This window comes from Perissodus microlepis, chromosome 12 (assembly GCF_051167445.1).
Source record: "Perissodus microlepis isolate ML-2025 ecotype Zambia chromosome 12, ASM5116744v1, whole genome shotgun sequence".
Taxonomy (NCBI): domain Eukaryota; kingdom Metazoa; phylum Chordata; class Actinopteri; order Cichliformes; family Cichlidae; genus Perissodus; species Perissodus microlepis.
In genome coordinates, this window is record NC_140472.1 from 34,432,890 (window position 1) to 34,451,179 (window position 18,290).

Sequence of the window (18,290 nt, forward strand, 5' to 3'; positions counted from 1 at the left end):
CCGTACAAGTGATTTAAATGCATCATCAGTGTTCTATGAAACATACAATCTGCACATTAACTGATGCTGATGCACATCAATCCCAAGACTGCATAACCTTAAACATTTTCATCAGGTTTCCACCATGAAAAACATAAATCACCATCTCCACTCAGAGCTGGGGTAATAAACATATTTCGTTTAGTGGCTGAAGCGGGAGGGGGGAGGCCACTGTGCCTGCCATACTTCCTTCTGGTCCATGTGCTCAGGTTAATCCTCTCTTTCAGGCTGCTCCATCTGCATCTTCCCTCGCTGCCTGGCATGCCTCGAAGACTGTGCACAAGCTCAGTAACGAAACGTTTTTTCCCCCCACTCTTCTTTTTTATACCTGACTCAGGGGATTTCCAGCACTCAGGCTGCAGCGATGGAGAGAAATCTGTCAGAACCTGCAGAGCTCCTCCAACACTTCCCTTTGTGTTTTTGTTTTTAAACAGGGCTTAGGAACTACTTTCTCCTCTGCTTAGACCACGTACAATGAAAAAACCCACATAACGCACTACCGGTGCGAGATACTTTCACATGAGATGAAAATCAAACATGGGCAAGGCGAGCGGTCCTTGGCACCATGCAGTGGAAAACACCAGACTACGGTGTCATCTTCTCCTGAGTAACATAATCGGCTTAGAAGGCTTGATGCTGAGGTCCAGCGATGCCGCCTTGGACTCAACACACACATGGCAGCGAGGTGTGGCGCAGAATGAGGAGTTTATTAATAGATCAGTGTGAGGTACGGTGAACAATCAATATCAAGATATTAAGAACGATTTCCAGATGGATGTTTTCACGGTACGATGCATTTGTGTGAAATCAGACATTAAAATGCACGTTTGTGTTTTTTATCCATCAACAAAGAACACAACCGGGTCAAAGACTAAACCGTAAACAACGACGCTTCCACATAAAGCGGAGCGAGAAACACCAATCAGAGTGCTGCAGTGAGAACATTCAGAGTGGTCCTGATGTGATCTAACGACATTTGAAATGAAATTTTGGAAACATTAAACGGTCACATCCGTCAGCGCTCTGCTCCCTGACGTCACCGTCGTAACCTGGACCTGAGAACGGGAGGCCTGCGGGTCGAGTCATCCCAGGTTTCAAAGCTTTTTCATTATTTTGAATCACATGAGAATATTTAAAAAACTGCTGAATATAAACTTTCTTTAACTCAAAAGTCAAACAAGGGGTTCAGGTGATGTTGAGCATGGGCAGAACTTTTATTTTGTAACTACGATGGTTATTTTATTTTGAAATGATTGCTAGGAAATTTAAATCAGCACTCATGTTATTGATAATTATCCTCAAAATTAGCCGTTTCTCTCTACAGTTACATGGATTATACTTTAGGTCACATACTGGTGGTCAAAGAAATAATCGTATGTTGTTCTATTTTGAGAAACATCTCTACTTTAAAAATAAAATCATTCAATTGCAATTTCTCAAACAATAGAAAAAGACTGAAAATGCATTCCTGCACTTGTATGAAGGAGGCAAAGCTTCTGTTACTTTACTGTGGCTGTGAGTCCACGTGGCAGCATTATGCAACAAAATACATTTACTGCTGCGCTGCGTCGCAGGTTTTCCTGACATTTGCCGTTTTTCTGGCCGTGTTCTGATTGCTTTCTGTATTAATTATGCGGCGCTTGAACTGCAGGAGCTACGATTGTGAAATTATCTCCTGCGAGGCTGCAGGAGGAAGCACATGCACGGCGGCCTTGAGAAACCCTTTTGACACTTACCCCGATGAAAGCCTGCTAATTGAACTTCAGCTGAAATATCTGCATCCAAATGAAGTGCACGCAGCCTTTTGTAGCATCTGATCTCTCTGGACGCCTTTTACCTTTTTTAATTAAAACTAACAATGAAGTGAGCTGGGGGAAAAAATACAAATATTACGTGCACTTCAGGTCAGGATTTACAGAAAAAAAAACATGCTACATAGATATTAGTGTTATGAAGGCAGAATAGGAGCAAAGAGCCTCATTTTAAGCATTTGAAACCTGCTGGAGAAGAACAGACTGTCCGAGGAAGCGCTCTTAATGAAATCCAATTATTATAGACGTGGATCATTTGGCTTAAAGAGGTCGTCCGTCATCAGTCGCATTAGTCCAGTAAACACAGCAACACAACCCAGTGACTTCACTCTTTACTCCAGTGGTGTACTGGGAACTGTTTAGCACTGCCAACTAATCGCGTTCTTAAGAAATAGATGGAGAATAGAGATTTTTATGGCCGTATACAACTATTTAACATCATAAAACACCAACCAGCTCGATTATTGTTCGGGGAGTTTCGTGAATGTTGCCTTGGTGTTCTTGACCAGTTAAATAAATGTAATTATTCACCAGTTTGCTGGTCGGCTAATTGTTACTTGAATCGTTTGCACTTGTCACAACAGCGCGGGGCATTTTAAAGCAAGTTGGCGTTTCTGACTGCAGTCTGACGCAAACATTGCCTCTCAGCTTTAACCACAGCAACACCATCTCTGGTTATATGTTAGTAAACACAGCAGCAGGATGTCTGTGGTTCTGCTGGAGGTTTCTTCCTGTTAAAAGGGAGTTTTTCCTTCCCACTGTCGCCAAAGTGCTGCTCATAGGGGGTCATATGATTGTTGGGTTTTTCTCTGTATCTATGAAGCGCCTTGAGGCGACTTATGTTGTGATTTGGCGCTATATAAATAAAATTGAATTGAATTGAATTGAATTCCTCAATAATTCATGAGAAAACAAGACAGGTTTCATTTATTCCCATGGAAATAAAGCCCACAAACCAAACAAAGGCCGGCACGGACGTGGCTAATGTGAAGTCATAAATCAGCTCCCAGACAGAAGCGCTCTGGTGCTACTGGTTTTCCAGCATTCCTGCTCCAGTGTCATCTCTGAGGAACACTGAGAAACAATGTGGCGTGACTTTAATAAAGCCAGCAGACAGGCCCAACAACCTTCAACACCTTCAGCTCCTCCCGCTCTGACCTGCGGAGCGCCGACGCCGACGTCATTATTGTGTTGCTTCCATCTAATCGTTTGTCATACGGGAGGCAACATCAAGAAGAATGACTGCAGCACAGGAAACGTGGGTTTGATGCTCATAATAAAACATGACCGCGGTGAGACATTTGCCACACCAGGCATTTGAGCCGTGCAGTGCTGGTGTAACTCCAGATTAAATATTTCAAAAGGCAAACAGGCGGCTTCTTTTGGCTGACATTTCAATGCAAAATTACGCCTGATCAGATTCAGCAGCACCTTAACCACACAGGCCTGTACTCAGTAAAACACAGTATTGCATATTTTCCTTAAAAAGAGCTCTCTGGGAACTTTGCTCTGAAAAACAGCAGCTGACCTCTAGTTTTGGCACCGTTTGAATCGTAGACGGCCCATCGCAGCCAAGAGTGTGTAAAAGCATTTGTTCTGTTCCCTGCTACATGCTCGTCTTCTCTGTCCAAGCCACACAGAGAAAGTCAAACTGACCTCAAAGCATGCGGACCGGCCCTGACGGAGCTCTGGTCCCTGAAGGAAAAAAAAATCCAGTAAGTCACCGATCGGCCGTCATCAGCCGCTGACTCAACTGAGCGAGAGGTTATGGAGGAGATTACAACAAGCTGCTACTTGATGGTAAACAAGGAGCCGCTGATAAGACTGAGTAACAGGGCAGTTATTATTGTTTCAGCTTCACTTTCTTCCATCATAATGAAAACTAAACGTTTTTTTAAATCCAGCTTTGACCATTGAGGATGAGCCGTGTCATAAAAGTTAAGTTTAATAGCTTTTTCTTCCACGATCGACTTCCTATTTGCAAAAACGCGAAACAAATGTATTAATTACAAGAGCAAGCAATGGTGCCTCGATTTAAATAACATCCCATGAATGAATCATGTTTCCCTCTACATTTTTCTTCTGCTGATAAACTGAAGGTTATTTGCATGAGCCACATCGGCTAAACTTCTCTTCATTTATTGCTTCATCCCCCCCACCACCACCACCACCCACAGCCACCCGGTTTCAGTTCAACTTTGCTGGAGCAACAATTTAATTTCCCCGCGCAGGATCCAATAAACCTTCACTGCATAAAACCTCCTTTCTCCCCTGTCACAGTCTTTGCTGCGCGTGGCGATAAATCCACATATCTGACATGGTTCACGACAGGTTAAGTGAGGCGCAGATAAATGAGGAAACCCCCCCTCTCTCTCAGGCCAAAGGCACATCGCATTCATGATTTATGATACTCGTTAAAAATTTAACCCCAGTGAAATTGTCGTTGTGCAGACTTCGCAACTCCAAACTTACCACCTTGAGGCCTCCGAGCCTTCTGAGAGGCTGCTGGTAAAGCTTTTTACTGAGCGTGCTGTTGTGCTTGCACCAACAAACCGAGTTATCAGCATTTGCTTCAGGAGAGAATTAGCACATATATGTAGAATTTTTAAACACTGGATTTTTGGCATAGGGGCCAGTGGTAATGTTATAGCTGTTCCAGTAGTACCTACTCAACTGTACTTGGTTTCAGTTTTTTCCAAGTGAGTACCACATGACGTACGTGAGGTCATTACAGCAGCGCAGCCTCCACACAGTCGATCCAAGCTCAGATTGATCAACTTTTCCATTTAAATAATCAGCTTAGCGCTCGGTAAGGCCTTAACGCAGAGGAGCACGCCGTCGTAACACGTAAAGGTCACCACTTCTGCTCTGCTTCATCTCACAGTTCAATTCAATTCAATTCAATTTTATTTATATAGCGCCAAATCACAACAAAAGTCGCCTCAAGGCGCAGTTCAGTAACTTTCCCCTCCAGCTGCCGATTCACGACCGGCGTTAAAGCGACGCTTTCACACCTTTGCGCGTTTGTGCCCCCAAATGCCAGCGTGGACTTCGATACACAGAAATCGTGTAATAAACAGACTCGGAAACTTTAAGGGGCCACAGAGCTCTTTGTATTTGACTCAGGTTCACATTTGTCACTCTCTGTGGGCTGATGAATGACCAGCCCTGGCAGGACAATTTCATTTTGGGAAATTGGCTGAATCTTCAGCGTCCTGCTGTGCGCTCTGACTGTAAAATGAGGTTTTTTGTTTGTTTTCTCTGCTAGAATTGATCATTAGTGAAGACAGGATTTATGTGCAGGCAGCAACAAAACGATCAGCAGTCATTTATGATGGGAAGTTAATAATGAGGCTTTTTTCCACAGGACTACGCAGACATTTGACTCCACAGACACATCACAGACGAGGGGTCACGAGTTGATACCAGCGACCAGTTGAAAACCAGTCCCACCACCAGGTACTGTGAAAACTGAAATTAGTGGTCCTAATATTCGCGTTTTCAGAGATTTTCCCTGAGATTCCCGACTTTAAATCCAGACTGGCACCGTCGGACACTTTATGACGCTTATAATAATGTGTCGTCTAGATTCGCTTCAGGTCACAGACTCGCGGAGATGAATTTCTCTGACAATAGTCTGACGGGAACACTGGATTCAACGAGTGACACATCATTTCTACCAGCACCTTTACGCTGTTCGTACTCGACAGGAGTGGATGATGATGAAGGTAATTTACCTTAAAAAAAAAAGAAAAAGGGTAAGTCAGAATGAAAAGCACAGTCACAGGAATATTAGTCACACCAGCCCAGCAATGACAGGTAAGGTGAGTAGAAGAGCGGTGAGGTTTTCATGCTCATCAGCCTCAAACTTTCAGTCAATGAACGTCTGAGATTTAATGATTTTTGTGGCTTTCTAAAGTGTTGCCATCCATCCATCCATGCATTGACTTATTTAAAACTTTTGTTCATGGAGATTATGGAATCTGAAGACATTATCTCTGACATTTTGCAATATGCAGCTCTTTAAAGCCACACTCATCTACATCATGACAATATGCGATATGAGCCAACACAAACAAAAACACGTCCCCAGGCCAGCGGCGCAGATACGAAGCTCGACTGTCTTGAATTTTCCATCTCAGATTTTCAAAGCACGTATGAGGTTACCAAAGATGCTCAGCGAACCAAAGCGGCGCTTTCAGCTTTGACATTTTTAACTCAAAAACAGCCACAGAAGCAAAAATAGCCACAGCAGTAACACTTTAATAGAGCGACCAGCTCTTTCATGCTCGAGCAGCGTCATTGATAATAGCAGCCCCGCCCAGCATCCCAGCCTCGGAGAATTTATGGGCAGTAACAAGACGCAGACGCCCGAGCGGACAGGTACACGAGCTGTGGAGATGCAGCAAGTTGAGCATCACATAAAATTTCATCTGTATCATTTGCCAGAACTGATATCAGATATTGCTGAGTGGGATTTCACAGTTTAGACATATTTATTCACCACAAAATATAACGAGCATGCTGTCAAATATGACTGCCTGAGAAAGTCATCCCCATGGTTACTAAGGAAAACATGCCATTCATTTTGATCTGCAGATAAGTCTGCATAATTATCAGAGCTCGATTTTAACCGTGAGCTGCATAAATCAGCACCAAACACTTTCAGAGCTCTAACTTTACAAATTCACACGCGTGTTGCTTGTGCTTCTAATTCAGTTCCATCTAGTGAGGATCACATATTTGAAATCTCCACTGATTAGGGTTCAAGAGTCAGGGTTAGAAATGAAGTGTCAAAAACTCAAATGGACAGTTAAAGCGAGTCAATCCCAAAAAGACTGCCAGGATTAACAGCCTAAATGCACAGCATAGAGCCTGATATTAAACAAACACACAGCAGTTTCAGTTTCCCCTCAATGACACCGGTAAGGTTTTTATTTACACATGTCAGCTGTTTAAAAGTTATGCAATACTAGGAGGTGACCCACTTTGAGTAACAGGTGGATTGTGACACAGACAGGTAAAGCCACTCGCAGCCTGTGAGCCTTTAGGTAATCTGACTGAGTCACTGAACCTCCTCAGCATGTTTGTGCTGTTTGTGCCTTCAGAAGTATTTATAATGAAGTTATGTGACACATGTTATGGATAACCACGTTTTGGTTAAAGGTGGTTTCATCGCCAGCTCCAAAGAAGGAAAAATAAACATGGCGGCATCAACAATGCTAAGCTTGAGCCTTCACAGCAGGACTAACCAGCAGGTGACACCATTTTTGATATACAGTCTATAAAATACTGTACAGTGAATCTCTTATAGCACATTGTTAAGGCTTTAAAGCACACGATCCACCTTATTCCTAACACGAGGCAGCTGAGCTCTTATTTTGAAGGAACAATAGAAAAAAACAAAACAAAATTCATGTGAGCGCGCCTGCTCGCTGAGCTGGCTGAAAGTAAATATTTGGTTGTAAAACATACATTTAATACCACAACATTAGGTTATAACAGAGTGAACTGCACTAGTCACTATGCTAAAGAACGCTCAACCACAGACTGTATATTAAAGACGGACATAGCGATAGTGACATCACACATTTCGGCCATCGCCATGGTAGCTTTTTGAAACCAGATGCGATCAATTAAAGGACACCTCACACTCATACGGTAACGGTTTGTCAATAACAAGGTGGACTCACCCTGCAACTGAATGTCTCGCCCCCTGCTGGCCTTCATGAACACTGCAGGTTTATGCACTTCCACACCGGCTTCAGGCTATGAGCTCAGGAAGCGAGGCCAGTTTATGGGATTCGAGAGCCCCATTTATCGACAGACTCCCGTCTCGTAGCTCTTCCAAACTCACATTTTCGCTCAGGCGAGCACGGCAGATTACGAGAAGTTCCTGAGGCATGCTGGTCACCATAGTAGTCAAACAAACACGAGTGTGCGGAGCGGCCTGCTGGCGCTCGCACAGATTAATTCTCTGTTCTGCTCTCACGTCATGACGTGTCTTCAAACAGACAGTATGGCTAAAAACAGTTTACTGTGCCACAGTAACCTACATTTGCTTCTTCAACTACATCACGTTATCACACTTATTTATAGCTTACAGAATGGGCCGACACTCGCAGCTTTTATTTATAGCTCTAAGGAGAGGGCCAACACTCGCTGCTGATCAGGGTGTTTTAAGCACGCTACACTAATGTAATATTTCTCTCTAGTTGACCTTCGGGGTGGCACCAAGGCTAGCTGCTGTGAGATTTGTGAGACAAGTGCAAAACCCTGAAGCTTTCCTTCCCCCATAAATAAAACAGAGCAGCTGAAGTCATGTGAAGTGCTGCAGGGTGGCTTTATATGAAGGGCAGGGACGAGAGAGCTCGTGTGGAGCCGTCATACCTTTGAGATGAGCTCGTCGTGGTTGGCCAGATGTGCTCGGCAGTGGATGCAGCTGTAGGTGCGGTGGCAGGACGGCAGGTAAGCCTGGAAGGTCTTAGACTTGGTCATCTTCACCATGTCAGTGGGGCAGGGCTCCTCGCTGGTGTCAGGGCTGGCACTGGAAGAGTTGCAGCTCTGCTGGACTTGCTGACAGAAGAAACACTGGAAGATGCAAGCAAAAGCCGTCGTTGTTGTGGAGTGGGTGTGTGGCACGCTCCACACAGACACCACGGGAGAAAATCAAACCTGCGGATAAGTGGGAAAAGGAAAGAGATGATGTGGTGAGCGGCACGTTCCGCACTTCCTATTTATAGCGCTCGTGAGCTTAATTGCATTTCCAATATAAACAGCTCGTTCACTGGAGCAATCATTTGATTAGAAACATCTATTAAGTGATTACAGTCGCATGTTGTCCCCGACCAACACGGCTGCGTGGTGTAACTTAATATGACAACGAGTCAGAAGCCACATAACACGTTTCACCTGCTCTCAAACTATTTTCTTCTTCACAGCACATGATAGAAACCAGCCTGTCTTTATTTTGTCTCTTTAGACTGAAAGATGCGAGAAGAGATCAGCAGCTTGGAGATAAGTCAGAGGAATTTCTCAGGAGAAACAAAAATCCTTCAAAGGACAAAAATATACAGGATTTCGAATCTAAAACTCTGCACCAACTCTTGTGCCTGTAGAAACTTAAGGAAATGCTGCTCAGATGTCAATTTTTCAAGTAGCTCAATAAGTTTTCCTCTCATGTCATTAATTTACACGAACAAATGGCTCAAAATCATTTTTGTTGGTCACTTGACGTCAAAGTATGTTAATGCATGCTGAAGGATCCAGGCCGTGTTTTCAGTGGGAGAAGTGTTTCATCACTCAGCCGAGTGATTTCTTCAGTCTGGAATGAACTTGGCTGACTGATGAAACGTTTGTTTATATGAATCAACTTTCTGGGATTTTATGTCAAAGGATACCATTAGTCACATCTCTTGGCCTTATCTTGGAACGTGGCGTTTAACCCTCCTGCGTTCCTTTAAAGAAGAAAGAGGCACGACTGTCTGCAAAGGTTTCAGAGGTAAAAGTGAAAGCAGGCTAAAAACTGCACACCGGCACAGCTGCTGAGACAATGAAACAGAAGCCCAATAATAGGTGCGAGCTTTGAAAGGGGTTCACGAAAAACAGGTCTGCAGGTCTACACAGATGCTAAACATCCACCCACGTGGAGTCTTCCTTCTCCTCCTCCTACTGTGCAGCTGTTTGCAAGCATGCGACTCCCAGCTGACCAATAAGAGATTAATGCTCACTAGGGCTGCCACGATTAGTCGACTAGTCACGATTACGTCGACTATTAAAATCGTCGACGACTGATTTAATAGTCGACGCGTCGTTTGAAGCTTTGTAAGATCCCAAAAGACGCAGGAATAAGTAGCAGGATTTAAGAGTGTAATAACGTACTGAAACAGAAGATGGCAGCACTGCATGTACAAGGATGCCAGCTGCCGTTAAACCCCGAAGAAGAAGTAGCTGTGTCCCAGAATTCATAGCGCGGCCCTGCTCAGTTTCCAACAATGGCGGCAGCTAGTTAGTTTTAATATTACTCTTATTATTCTTTCTGGGTCACAAAATAAACGTTTAACATATTTTCAGGCGAGAATGTAGCTGTGTAAACCTCAAATATTTGCTCAGTTTATCAAGACACCACATATTTTCAAAAGCGCTCCGACGTTTTCGGAGACGTCTGTTACCCACTAGCTCGATAGCTAGCCGGGGGCAAGGCTCGCTAGAGCCGTGAGAACACCGGACTCCCGGCAAATCGTTTTCAAACCCACCGCTGTCTTTCGCTACTCAGGTTAAACATGATATATAAGTCACTTAGATAACTTAAATGTTATTGTTTTGTTTGTTTTTTTAGTATTTTATTTGTTCCTGAGTAAATCGGTTTGGCTGAGATTAAAGTTATAGTTTTTACACAGCTGAATAAACATCAAGCAGACAGCTGATTATCAGAAGTGTGAGATGCTGGAGAATTTACTCCGGTGTCCCGTTATATTTTAGATAGCAAGGAGTTTATTAAACTTCACCAAAACAATCTGCAAATTTCATTAAAAATTAATAAACTATCATCTTGTCTTTATTTTTAGTTAGCACCTTAAACACTTCAAGCTGTAAGCTAATGATAGTTATATAAGAGCAGATGCTGCTGGTGCAATAAGCTGTATGTTTTACGTCCAATGGATGATGATCTGATTAGTCGACTAATCGCAAAAATAATCGGTGACTAGTCGACTATCAAAATAATCGTTTGTGGCAGCCCTAATGCTCACATAAAAATGCATATGTGGAATTTTTTTAACCTCAAAAAGAAAAAAAAAAGAGAGCCTGGAGTGACAGACCTGCACAGATCTGCCACAACATTAAAACCACTTGCAGGTGAAGTGAGTGACATTGATGATCTCGTTAGGATGTAATGTCCTGCGGGGACTCGTCGGCTCCTGGAACTGCACTGGCATGCAGATGTTACTTTCACACTGCTACGGTTTCTCTGCTCTCCCTGTGGGACTGTGCAGGTAGGGGGAGTTGTTAGATTCATTTGGGCGCACCTGTGCAGGCTAGAAACCGAGCCTAAATAAGCTCAGTGTAATCGATCTCTCCCCCTCTGCCTCCTTTGATTTGGTTTGCTCCATCTTTTGCTTTCTGCTAACAGCACTACCACACATATCACTTCTCCATACACAATCAGAAGTCCATGTTGGCAGGGGTCTCCCACAGCAAACTGTGTCCCCAAATTTGTTAAAATGAATAAATATGATCACAAAAGTTTGCAAAGGTCTTTGCAAGAATGTTTTAAAAATGCATTTAATTATTAAACCAGATCCAAACAGCATGCAGACTTTTCCCCAGATTTCAAACTTCCACAGACATGCCTGAACAAGCCCGATCCCAGACACCAAGGCTGTGATCCTGGACTGAATCTAAATCAAGAAAAGACTAAAAGTAGGTGTTAAAAACATCCCACAAACAGACTTGGATAAAAGAATAAAATGAGAGGATATTTTGTGCTCGCCAAACTAAAAGCAAATAGAAAAACTGAGGAAGTGTTCTTAGTTTTAGTTTTTCCCCCAGTGTGGTCGGGTTTGTGACACAACCAGCCTCACGAGGCTTTGGAGTGTGTGATTACTGGGATGTCCACCGGACTGTGACTCAACTTCCTTCACAAACTGTTGCGTTTTGCTATTGTGAGCATCGTATCTTGGCCCTTAGTAAAACCCGCACTTTTATAAAATTCAGAAAATAAAACTAACCTGAAGCTAAACATTGCAAACTACACTGCAACGAGTAAACCCACGAAAAGCTAATGCAAAGCCCCACTCGGTGTCCTGACCTTTAAACTTCTCAGAATAATCATTATTAATCGTTAGGCTTGTGCAATGTAGCCAGGCCAGAAAACACATTTTTATTTACTGAGGCATTTCTCCACATTTACACAAAATAAATGAATCACTGCTGTAACTTTTAAAGGTGCAGTGGAACTCACGCAGAATTCGATTTGAACACATTCAGACCCACTCACTGTTCAGCTCTGCAGACAAACATTCACCGCTGTGCATGGTGCTAAAAATAGCATTGTATTCATTTTTTAAAAATCATATTTTGTGTCATTTTCTATTTTACTGCTTGCTGCATCTGAAGAGCACACGCTGATTGAAGGTGCTAAAGGTGACGGACTGATTGATTGGCTGATTGACCGATGAAGGTACATGTATTGATTTGCAGCAGTGTATCAGCAGCCAGGAGGCGCAGAGCACCTGAACAGTGGTGTCGAGTTTCTGGACACCTGTTGAATGCACGCCTGTTATTTGCTGTGCTTTTAGTGCTGATTACGTTTCCACTGACAGCTGAGAAAAGTCATCTTTGCCTGCTTGTGTTTAACTTTGTTACTGATTTACAAAGTGCATCTTTCCTCATATGGATTTTTTTAGCCTTTTTCTGCTGAACTACTGACTTTCAGGAAATGAGCAACACGCAGTAACTTTACCAGAGAGTCAAAGTCCTCAGCCTCTAAACATACAGGGCTAACGGAATGCTAATCGGGTTAACTAAGGTTACTGGGTTAAGGGAGATAAAATTAACTGTGGTAAACACACCCGGCTGGATCTTGATAAATCTTGAGGACTTTAGATTAGATTTCCCAAAACTACACAGCTTTAACGTCATCTGACTAAACTGTGAATGTCAGTTGGGTTGGCATGGTTACCATAATTGGATGGATAAACACAGTTAATGGCTACATAGATGTTACAAACGGTGCCTTTATAGACCCAGGACATGCATTCCCCTTCCTGTTTGCAATGTGATTGCAGTTCAGATTGGGGTGCAGTAGGGGGCGCATCGTGAGCTCATCCTCCATAAATCCGGTAAATTGTGCTAAATGACTGAGACAAATGCATATCAACAACACCTCCAATCGGATATGAAATGACATTCACACACTTCTGTTTTTCTTGCAGGGAAGCCAAAATTCTCCCAAATAAAAATGGCCGAGGATGTAAAGGGACCCATGGTGCTGTGAGGTTCCTGATACCCACAGAAATGTGTTTTCCCTCTCTCACCCTGGTCTATTAAAATCATGTTGAAAACTGGATGAAGAATATGAAATGTTTATATTTTCGGGCTCACCAGCGCCCCCTATGAAACCAGAGCGTGAGGATTCCTGAAGTTTGCAAATTCTCTGGCTCACATTTCCTATGTTGACTGAAATATACGGTGAATCCGACTCTGTGGATCATATTTCCCCATTCAAACACCAACCAGCACATTGTACACCCAAACTCTCAGACTTTCACTTTTATCTCTCAGTTGCAGAGTTGCAAAGTGAAGGAAAAATCCACCACACGCCTCTCGTAATATAATCTCTGCATAGCAAAGGTTGCCCCATTAGACAGAAATCCCCTCAAAACAATAACCCTGCGGCCCTGAGAGGGAAAACAATTAAAAAGGCTCGAGAAGTTTCCAATTGAGCTCAATGTGCCGCAACAGGAAGAGCAGCACCGAGACAGAAGCCAGCAGCCAGACAGAAAACAAAGGAACTTCCGCAACTCAACAGGAAGCAGCATGAAGCATGGCTGCTCTGCAAACACACGAATATATACGTATGCATACACAAAAACACACACACACACACACACACACACACAAACAATCAGCCAGGTAAAAACCTGACATGCAGACACACTCTGGCCCACAGAGGCCCCACGCAGAGAGCCACGTTTACATACATACAGCATAATCTGCACAGGTGCCGAGGCCTAATCCCTGCATGAAAAGGACAAAATCCCCTCTGAACTAGCTCAGTTTAACCCCAGTGGCACGTACACAATGAAGGTAAACACACACACACACACACACACTTTATAAGCCAAGTTGCTGACTTCAGGCCATTTAAACCACATGTTCTGTTTCTTTGATGAAACTTTAACATTTCTGGACTTTTGCAGATAAAAGTGCTGATAAAACACTTTAAACACGACGCTTTGAATCCTGCAACATTGTCTCCTCCTCCTATTGTGTCCATGCACTCCGTCGCCTGCCATCTCACCTTCTGCTTCTGTTTTTTTAATTAAACAAAAATATAATTGGCTTTTAAAAAATTAAAAGCAGAAAGATATTTTAAAAGGGTGGCAATGCGAGTGGAGAGGACAGGTAACAGCTGACATTCGCAATGAGCGAAGTGAAAACAAAGAGGCAGCACAGTGTGCGTCTCTGGTAACCACTAACAGGAAGAGTGTCCAGACAAAAGACTCGCTCCCTTCATCACCGAGTCTAACCAAAACAACCCGATAACATGCGTTTTCGCTGAAAGTCTTACGATCCAAAGCAGTTAATCTGGCCGTTAGACGCGTTTGCAGCCCTCCCAATTCCTCCTGCTCCTCTTCTAAATTTGTTTATGCCCAACAAAGAGCACGACGCCAGCTCAGGCGCAACAGTGTTGCTGTCTGCTTTCATTGTTTGTTTTTCTGAGCCTGGCGCTGTCTCTGAATCCAGCGCACACGGCTGCTGCTTCCTTTCAGTTTTTAGGCAAACGGCGCTTCAGCTGCTGCTGTACTCACCACCTGGATCAGATCTGAGCAGAGCGCAGCTCGGTGGAAAACTGCTTTCTGGAGGAAGAGACAGAGAGGTGTTGTTGTTGGGGGTTTTTTGCACTTCTTGTTGCTTTTTGGACTTAAAGAAATGATTGTCGGCGTCCCAGGCTCTGGTCCATGGGTGATGCTGCCAGATGGGAACTTATTGTTGCCTCCTTTGGGTGATGACGGTTCTCATTTTTCCCCACACGGGCTTTTGTTGTGCCTTTTGTGTGCGCAATGGACTGGCCTGGTTACTTTACGAGGACGTCACCACGTGGGAGGGAGAGTGAGCTTTGATTAACAGCCCAGCTGACCAATAGATGCCTGCGCTGCCTTCAGGCTCCCTTGGGAAAGATGGATTCCAGAATAAGAGCGCAATTCAAGGTAAAATGGTGTGTTTGTGCGATTTTAATGCCTGCCATTCTCTTTAAATCCACCCATTGAGAACTCTTATTTTATAAAAAGCACAACTCTGTTTTAAAGTTTATTTATAAACTTTAGTCTTGTAAATATTTGTCTTTGTTTACTGGTACATTTGTACTTCATTTACTTTAGATTACCAAAGTATTTTCGACTATTTTTTAAAATGTGATTTCCACTAATTAGTATTTATATCCATATTTACAAGATTTCTTTTGAAACTTTAAATGCTTTCGGATCCTTTTGGAAAGCCGTACTTGGAATTTTTAGTCAACGATCTATCCTTGCTTTATTCTTATCCTGCTTATCCACTTCAGAGTCATGTGGAAGGTGGAGCTTATCCTTGCCTTCAGACAGTTTACAACAAATTTCCAATCACCAATTAACCTAACATGCTTTTGGACCATGGGAGGAAGCCGAAATGCCTGGAGTGGACACGCAAACTCCACACCGAAAGGATCAGATTTGACTTTTGCTAGGACAGGGAAAGAATCACTTTCTTATTTTAGCTCAATACCAGCAGAAAGCCACCTGGCATATGGCTTCAGCTGGAATATGTGCCAAAGTGCAACAACATCTATGAGACATGACAGCTAGCAAGCTAAAGAAGCACAAACTTGGTCCCCTCCAAACATGCCAGAGGCAGTCAGAGTTTTTGCTGGACTGTGTGAGAGGTAAAGGAGGCAGGCTGCATGCTAGTGGAGATAACTGCAGAGCCATGAAAATTGGTGCTTCAATTTTTTTCTTGTTATTTAAGTTACATTGTTAAATCATTGTTTAAATTATTAGTAGAAATTGTTTTTGTGGATGGATTTATGCTGCTTAATTTGGTTTTATAAAACAAAATGTTCCCAGAGTCTTCCACCCACATGTTCAGCCACAGTTTTTCTCTTTGTGAGTTTTAAATTGGTCATAAATGGCATTATCACGGTTTCCTTGCATCACTCTTTAGATGTCTGTGTTTCTGCTGTGACAGACTGTCATCTACTTATTTCCCAGAAAAGACAATCGCATATTTCTGCTTGGAGACCACACAAAGGAGGGAGAAACCCCCCCCCCCTACATGTTATTGTTTTTACTGTCGAGATTATTTCCCATGCGGCTTGAATGCACCACAAAGGGGAGGTGGGAGCGCGCAGACACCCGGATGTGTAAATAAATACAAGATGAGAATATGAATCTGGATTCTGTCCTCTACTTCACACACAAAGCAAAATAAAAATCAGACACACTCATGTGTTTGCAGTTCGGTTCCCCACCTGCGGATCTTCGACTTAAATGAAGAAGATGGTGCGTTTGCGTTCCCTCCAATCACCCCGATGATTAATTATTTCAAGATCAATAATAATTTATCTGCGAGTTAACCAAATAGAACTAAGAAAATGATTGTTTTCATGTTCTTTATAACTAAACAGTCAGACTTACATCATCCGGAAACGTCATAACTGAGTAATAACGAAATAATTAACGGTCGTTTTTCTAAGAGGCAACAACAGCGATAAAAACAAAGCCTACCACTGTGACAAAGACCAGCAGGTTCCTTCAATGCTCTGTCACGTGATGAAGATGTTTTTATGGAATAAGAGGCACAAAAACAGCAGCCTTCCTCCTCACCCTCCTCCTCCTCCTGCAGCTGCTGCTGCGCTGTTTATATGTCAGCGCTGCATCATCCTGTCACTGGACATCACATCTGGAACAGGACGCCACGAATGATCACACCAAACATTAACAAAGGTCTCATATTAAATAGTACAGCTTGTCCTCTTCTTACCCTTCCGCTCCTGGCGTCGTGGGCGCGCCTACCCTAAACAATATTTCATGTTTCTCCTTTTGTTTATTTTTTAAAGTGTTTCATAACAATAATAATAATGAACTGTATCGTGAGGACTGTCGTGTTGTAACAAACCCTGAGGGGCGATATTGCTTCACCACGAGGGCGGCTGATGATGATGATGCATGTAAACACAATATTGCAGCTTCCTTCAAGAGGTGCAGGCAGAATGCGCGTGGATGTTATGAAATCCGTCCTTTCGCTGTGTTTTTGTCGCCTGTTCACGTGGCATTATAAGCCCTCCCCTCCTACCCACCCCTACACACACACACACACACACACACACACAAATCTGACCGAGATCTGCAGCCAAAAAAGCGCACCGATGATGATGGTGGTGGTGATGAAGGCAGCGCAGATAATCAGCTGAAAGCAACGGCAAACCGTGCTTTTTTCTGCTCTTGAACGCAACTTGGAGATCAAATTACAAAACGTGTCCCATTAAAGGAGAGGATGTTGTAACCTTATAATTAATGTAAGCAGATTGGTAAAGCCCCACGGTTACATAAATCCACCCGAGCTGCCATCCTGTAAGACCACGGACTTCCACAATGGGGACTAAATGATATCATCTCAGATTCTAGAGGGTGACACCTGATTTTTATTTCTTCCACGACGCGTCAGACAGTTTAAACCAGCCCCACAGACACGCAGAGCAGGCTTTAAATACGGAAAAACTCCTTTGGTGCAACAGGAAATAGAGTGTGACAAGATCTGCACACACTTCTAAAAGCACCACAGCACGGGTGTATCTGACCAGTACATGCGTGTCCTCCAGCAGGTCACTGCTTCTGCACTTACCCCAAAAACTCTTCACCTTCCTCCCCGTCAGAGAACCAAAACAACCCGGCCAAGAAATCGAAGCTTTTCCCTCTGAACCAGCAGTGTGGATATCAGTTTAGAAAACAAACAAAAGAAATAAATAAATAAAAATAAAATAAAATAAATGAGGATAGCTTCACCGTCCCATAAAGGCAGCAGCAGCCTCTTTAGGTCGAGCCCAGAGCCATTAAAGTCTCCAGAAACATCAGTGTCCTCGTTGGAGTTTCAATGCGTTCACAAAGCAAAAGCGTGAAGAGTGCAGCGTGGACGAAATCCCCAAATCCCATCCGCTTGTTTGGGATCAGAGCGAGTGCATGCTGGGGTGCACCTCTGTACCTTCAGCTCTCCGACATCAGCGGCAGGACAGGCCGAGCTGTCCCGACTGCGGCCTTTTTTATACTGAAATCCTAATTAGCTCTCTGATGCGCGCACAGCCGCGTTCACGGCCGCGGATCTGTCACTTCTAAGCGTCGCCTCAGTGTCTGCAGCTTCTCTTTAGCGTCAGCGCCGCACGCTTAGAAGGAAAACTTGAGCAAAAAAGTGCAGAAAAGGCGCAGTTTTATCTCCATCTATCGGTGATGCGTTTAAGTGTCGCAGGAAATGGAGGGTGTCAGACACAGCCCGTGAGAAAACCACGCGGAACCCAACTTCAGCACAAGAATGAGAAATAAAAGAAACAATTTACCCCCCCCCCCCCCCCCCCCACACACACACACAAATGCAAACTTCTAGAACTATCCAAGAAACAAACAGAAGCTTAAACAGTTTTCTGTCTTCCATTTATTTCACGTTATTTGTTTTCTGGTGTTTTCATTATTT

The 18,290-nt window shown here is 43.4% G+C and overlaps 1 protein-coding gene across 3 annotated transcripts in view; it reads right to left on the reverse strand.

Moving 5' to 3' along the window:
• ypel1 (yippee-like 1) overlaps positions 1-18,068 on the reverse strand; it is a 31,590-nt gene extending 13,522 nt beyond the window's left edge. The window contains exons 1-3 of one of the 3 annotated variants that reach the window (XM_084945488.1): positions 16,590-16,889; positions 16,334-16,508; positions 8,241-8,525 (exon numbers count right to left, since the gene is read on the reverse strand). In XM_084945488.1, the coding sequence (XP_084801614.1) occupies positions 8,241-8,357 (117 nt within the window). In that variant the 5' untranslated portion in view covers positions 8,358-8,525; positions 16,334-16,508; positions 16,590-16,889. Of the gene's footprint in view, positions 1-8,240; positions 8,526-14,383; positions 14,626-16,333; positions 16,509-16,589; positions 16,890-17,450 lie in introns of those variants that run through there. The other 2 variants (XM_084945486.1, XM_084945487.1) reach the window with 2 other exon arrangements.
• Positions 18,069-18,290: the final 222 nt, after the last annotated feature.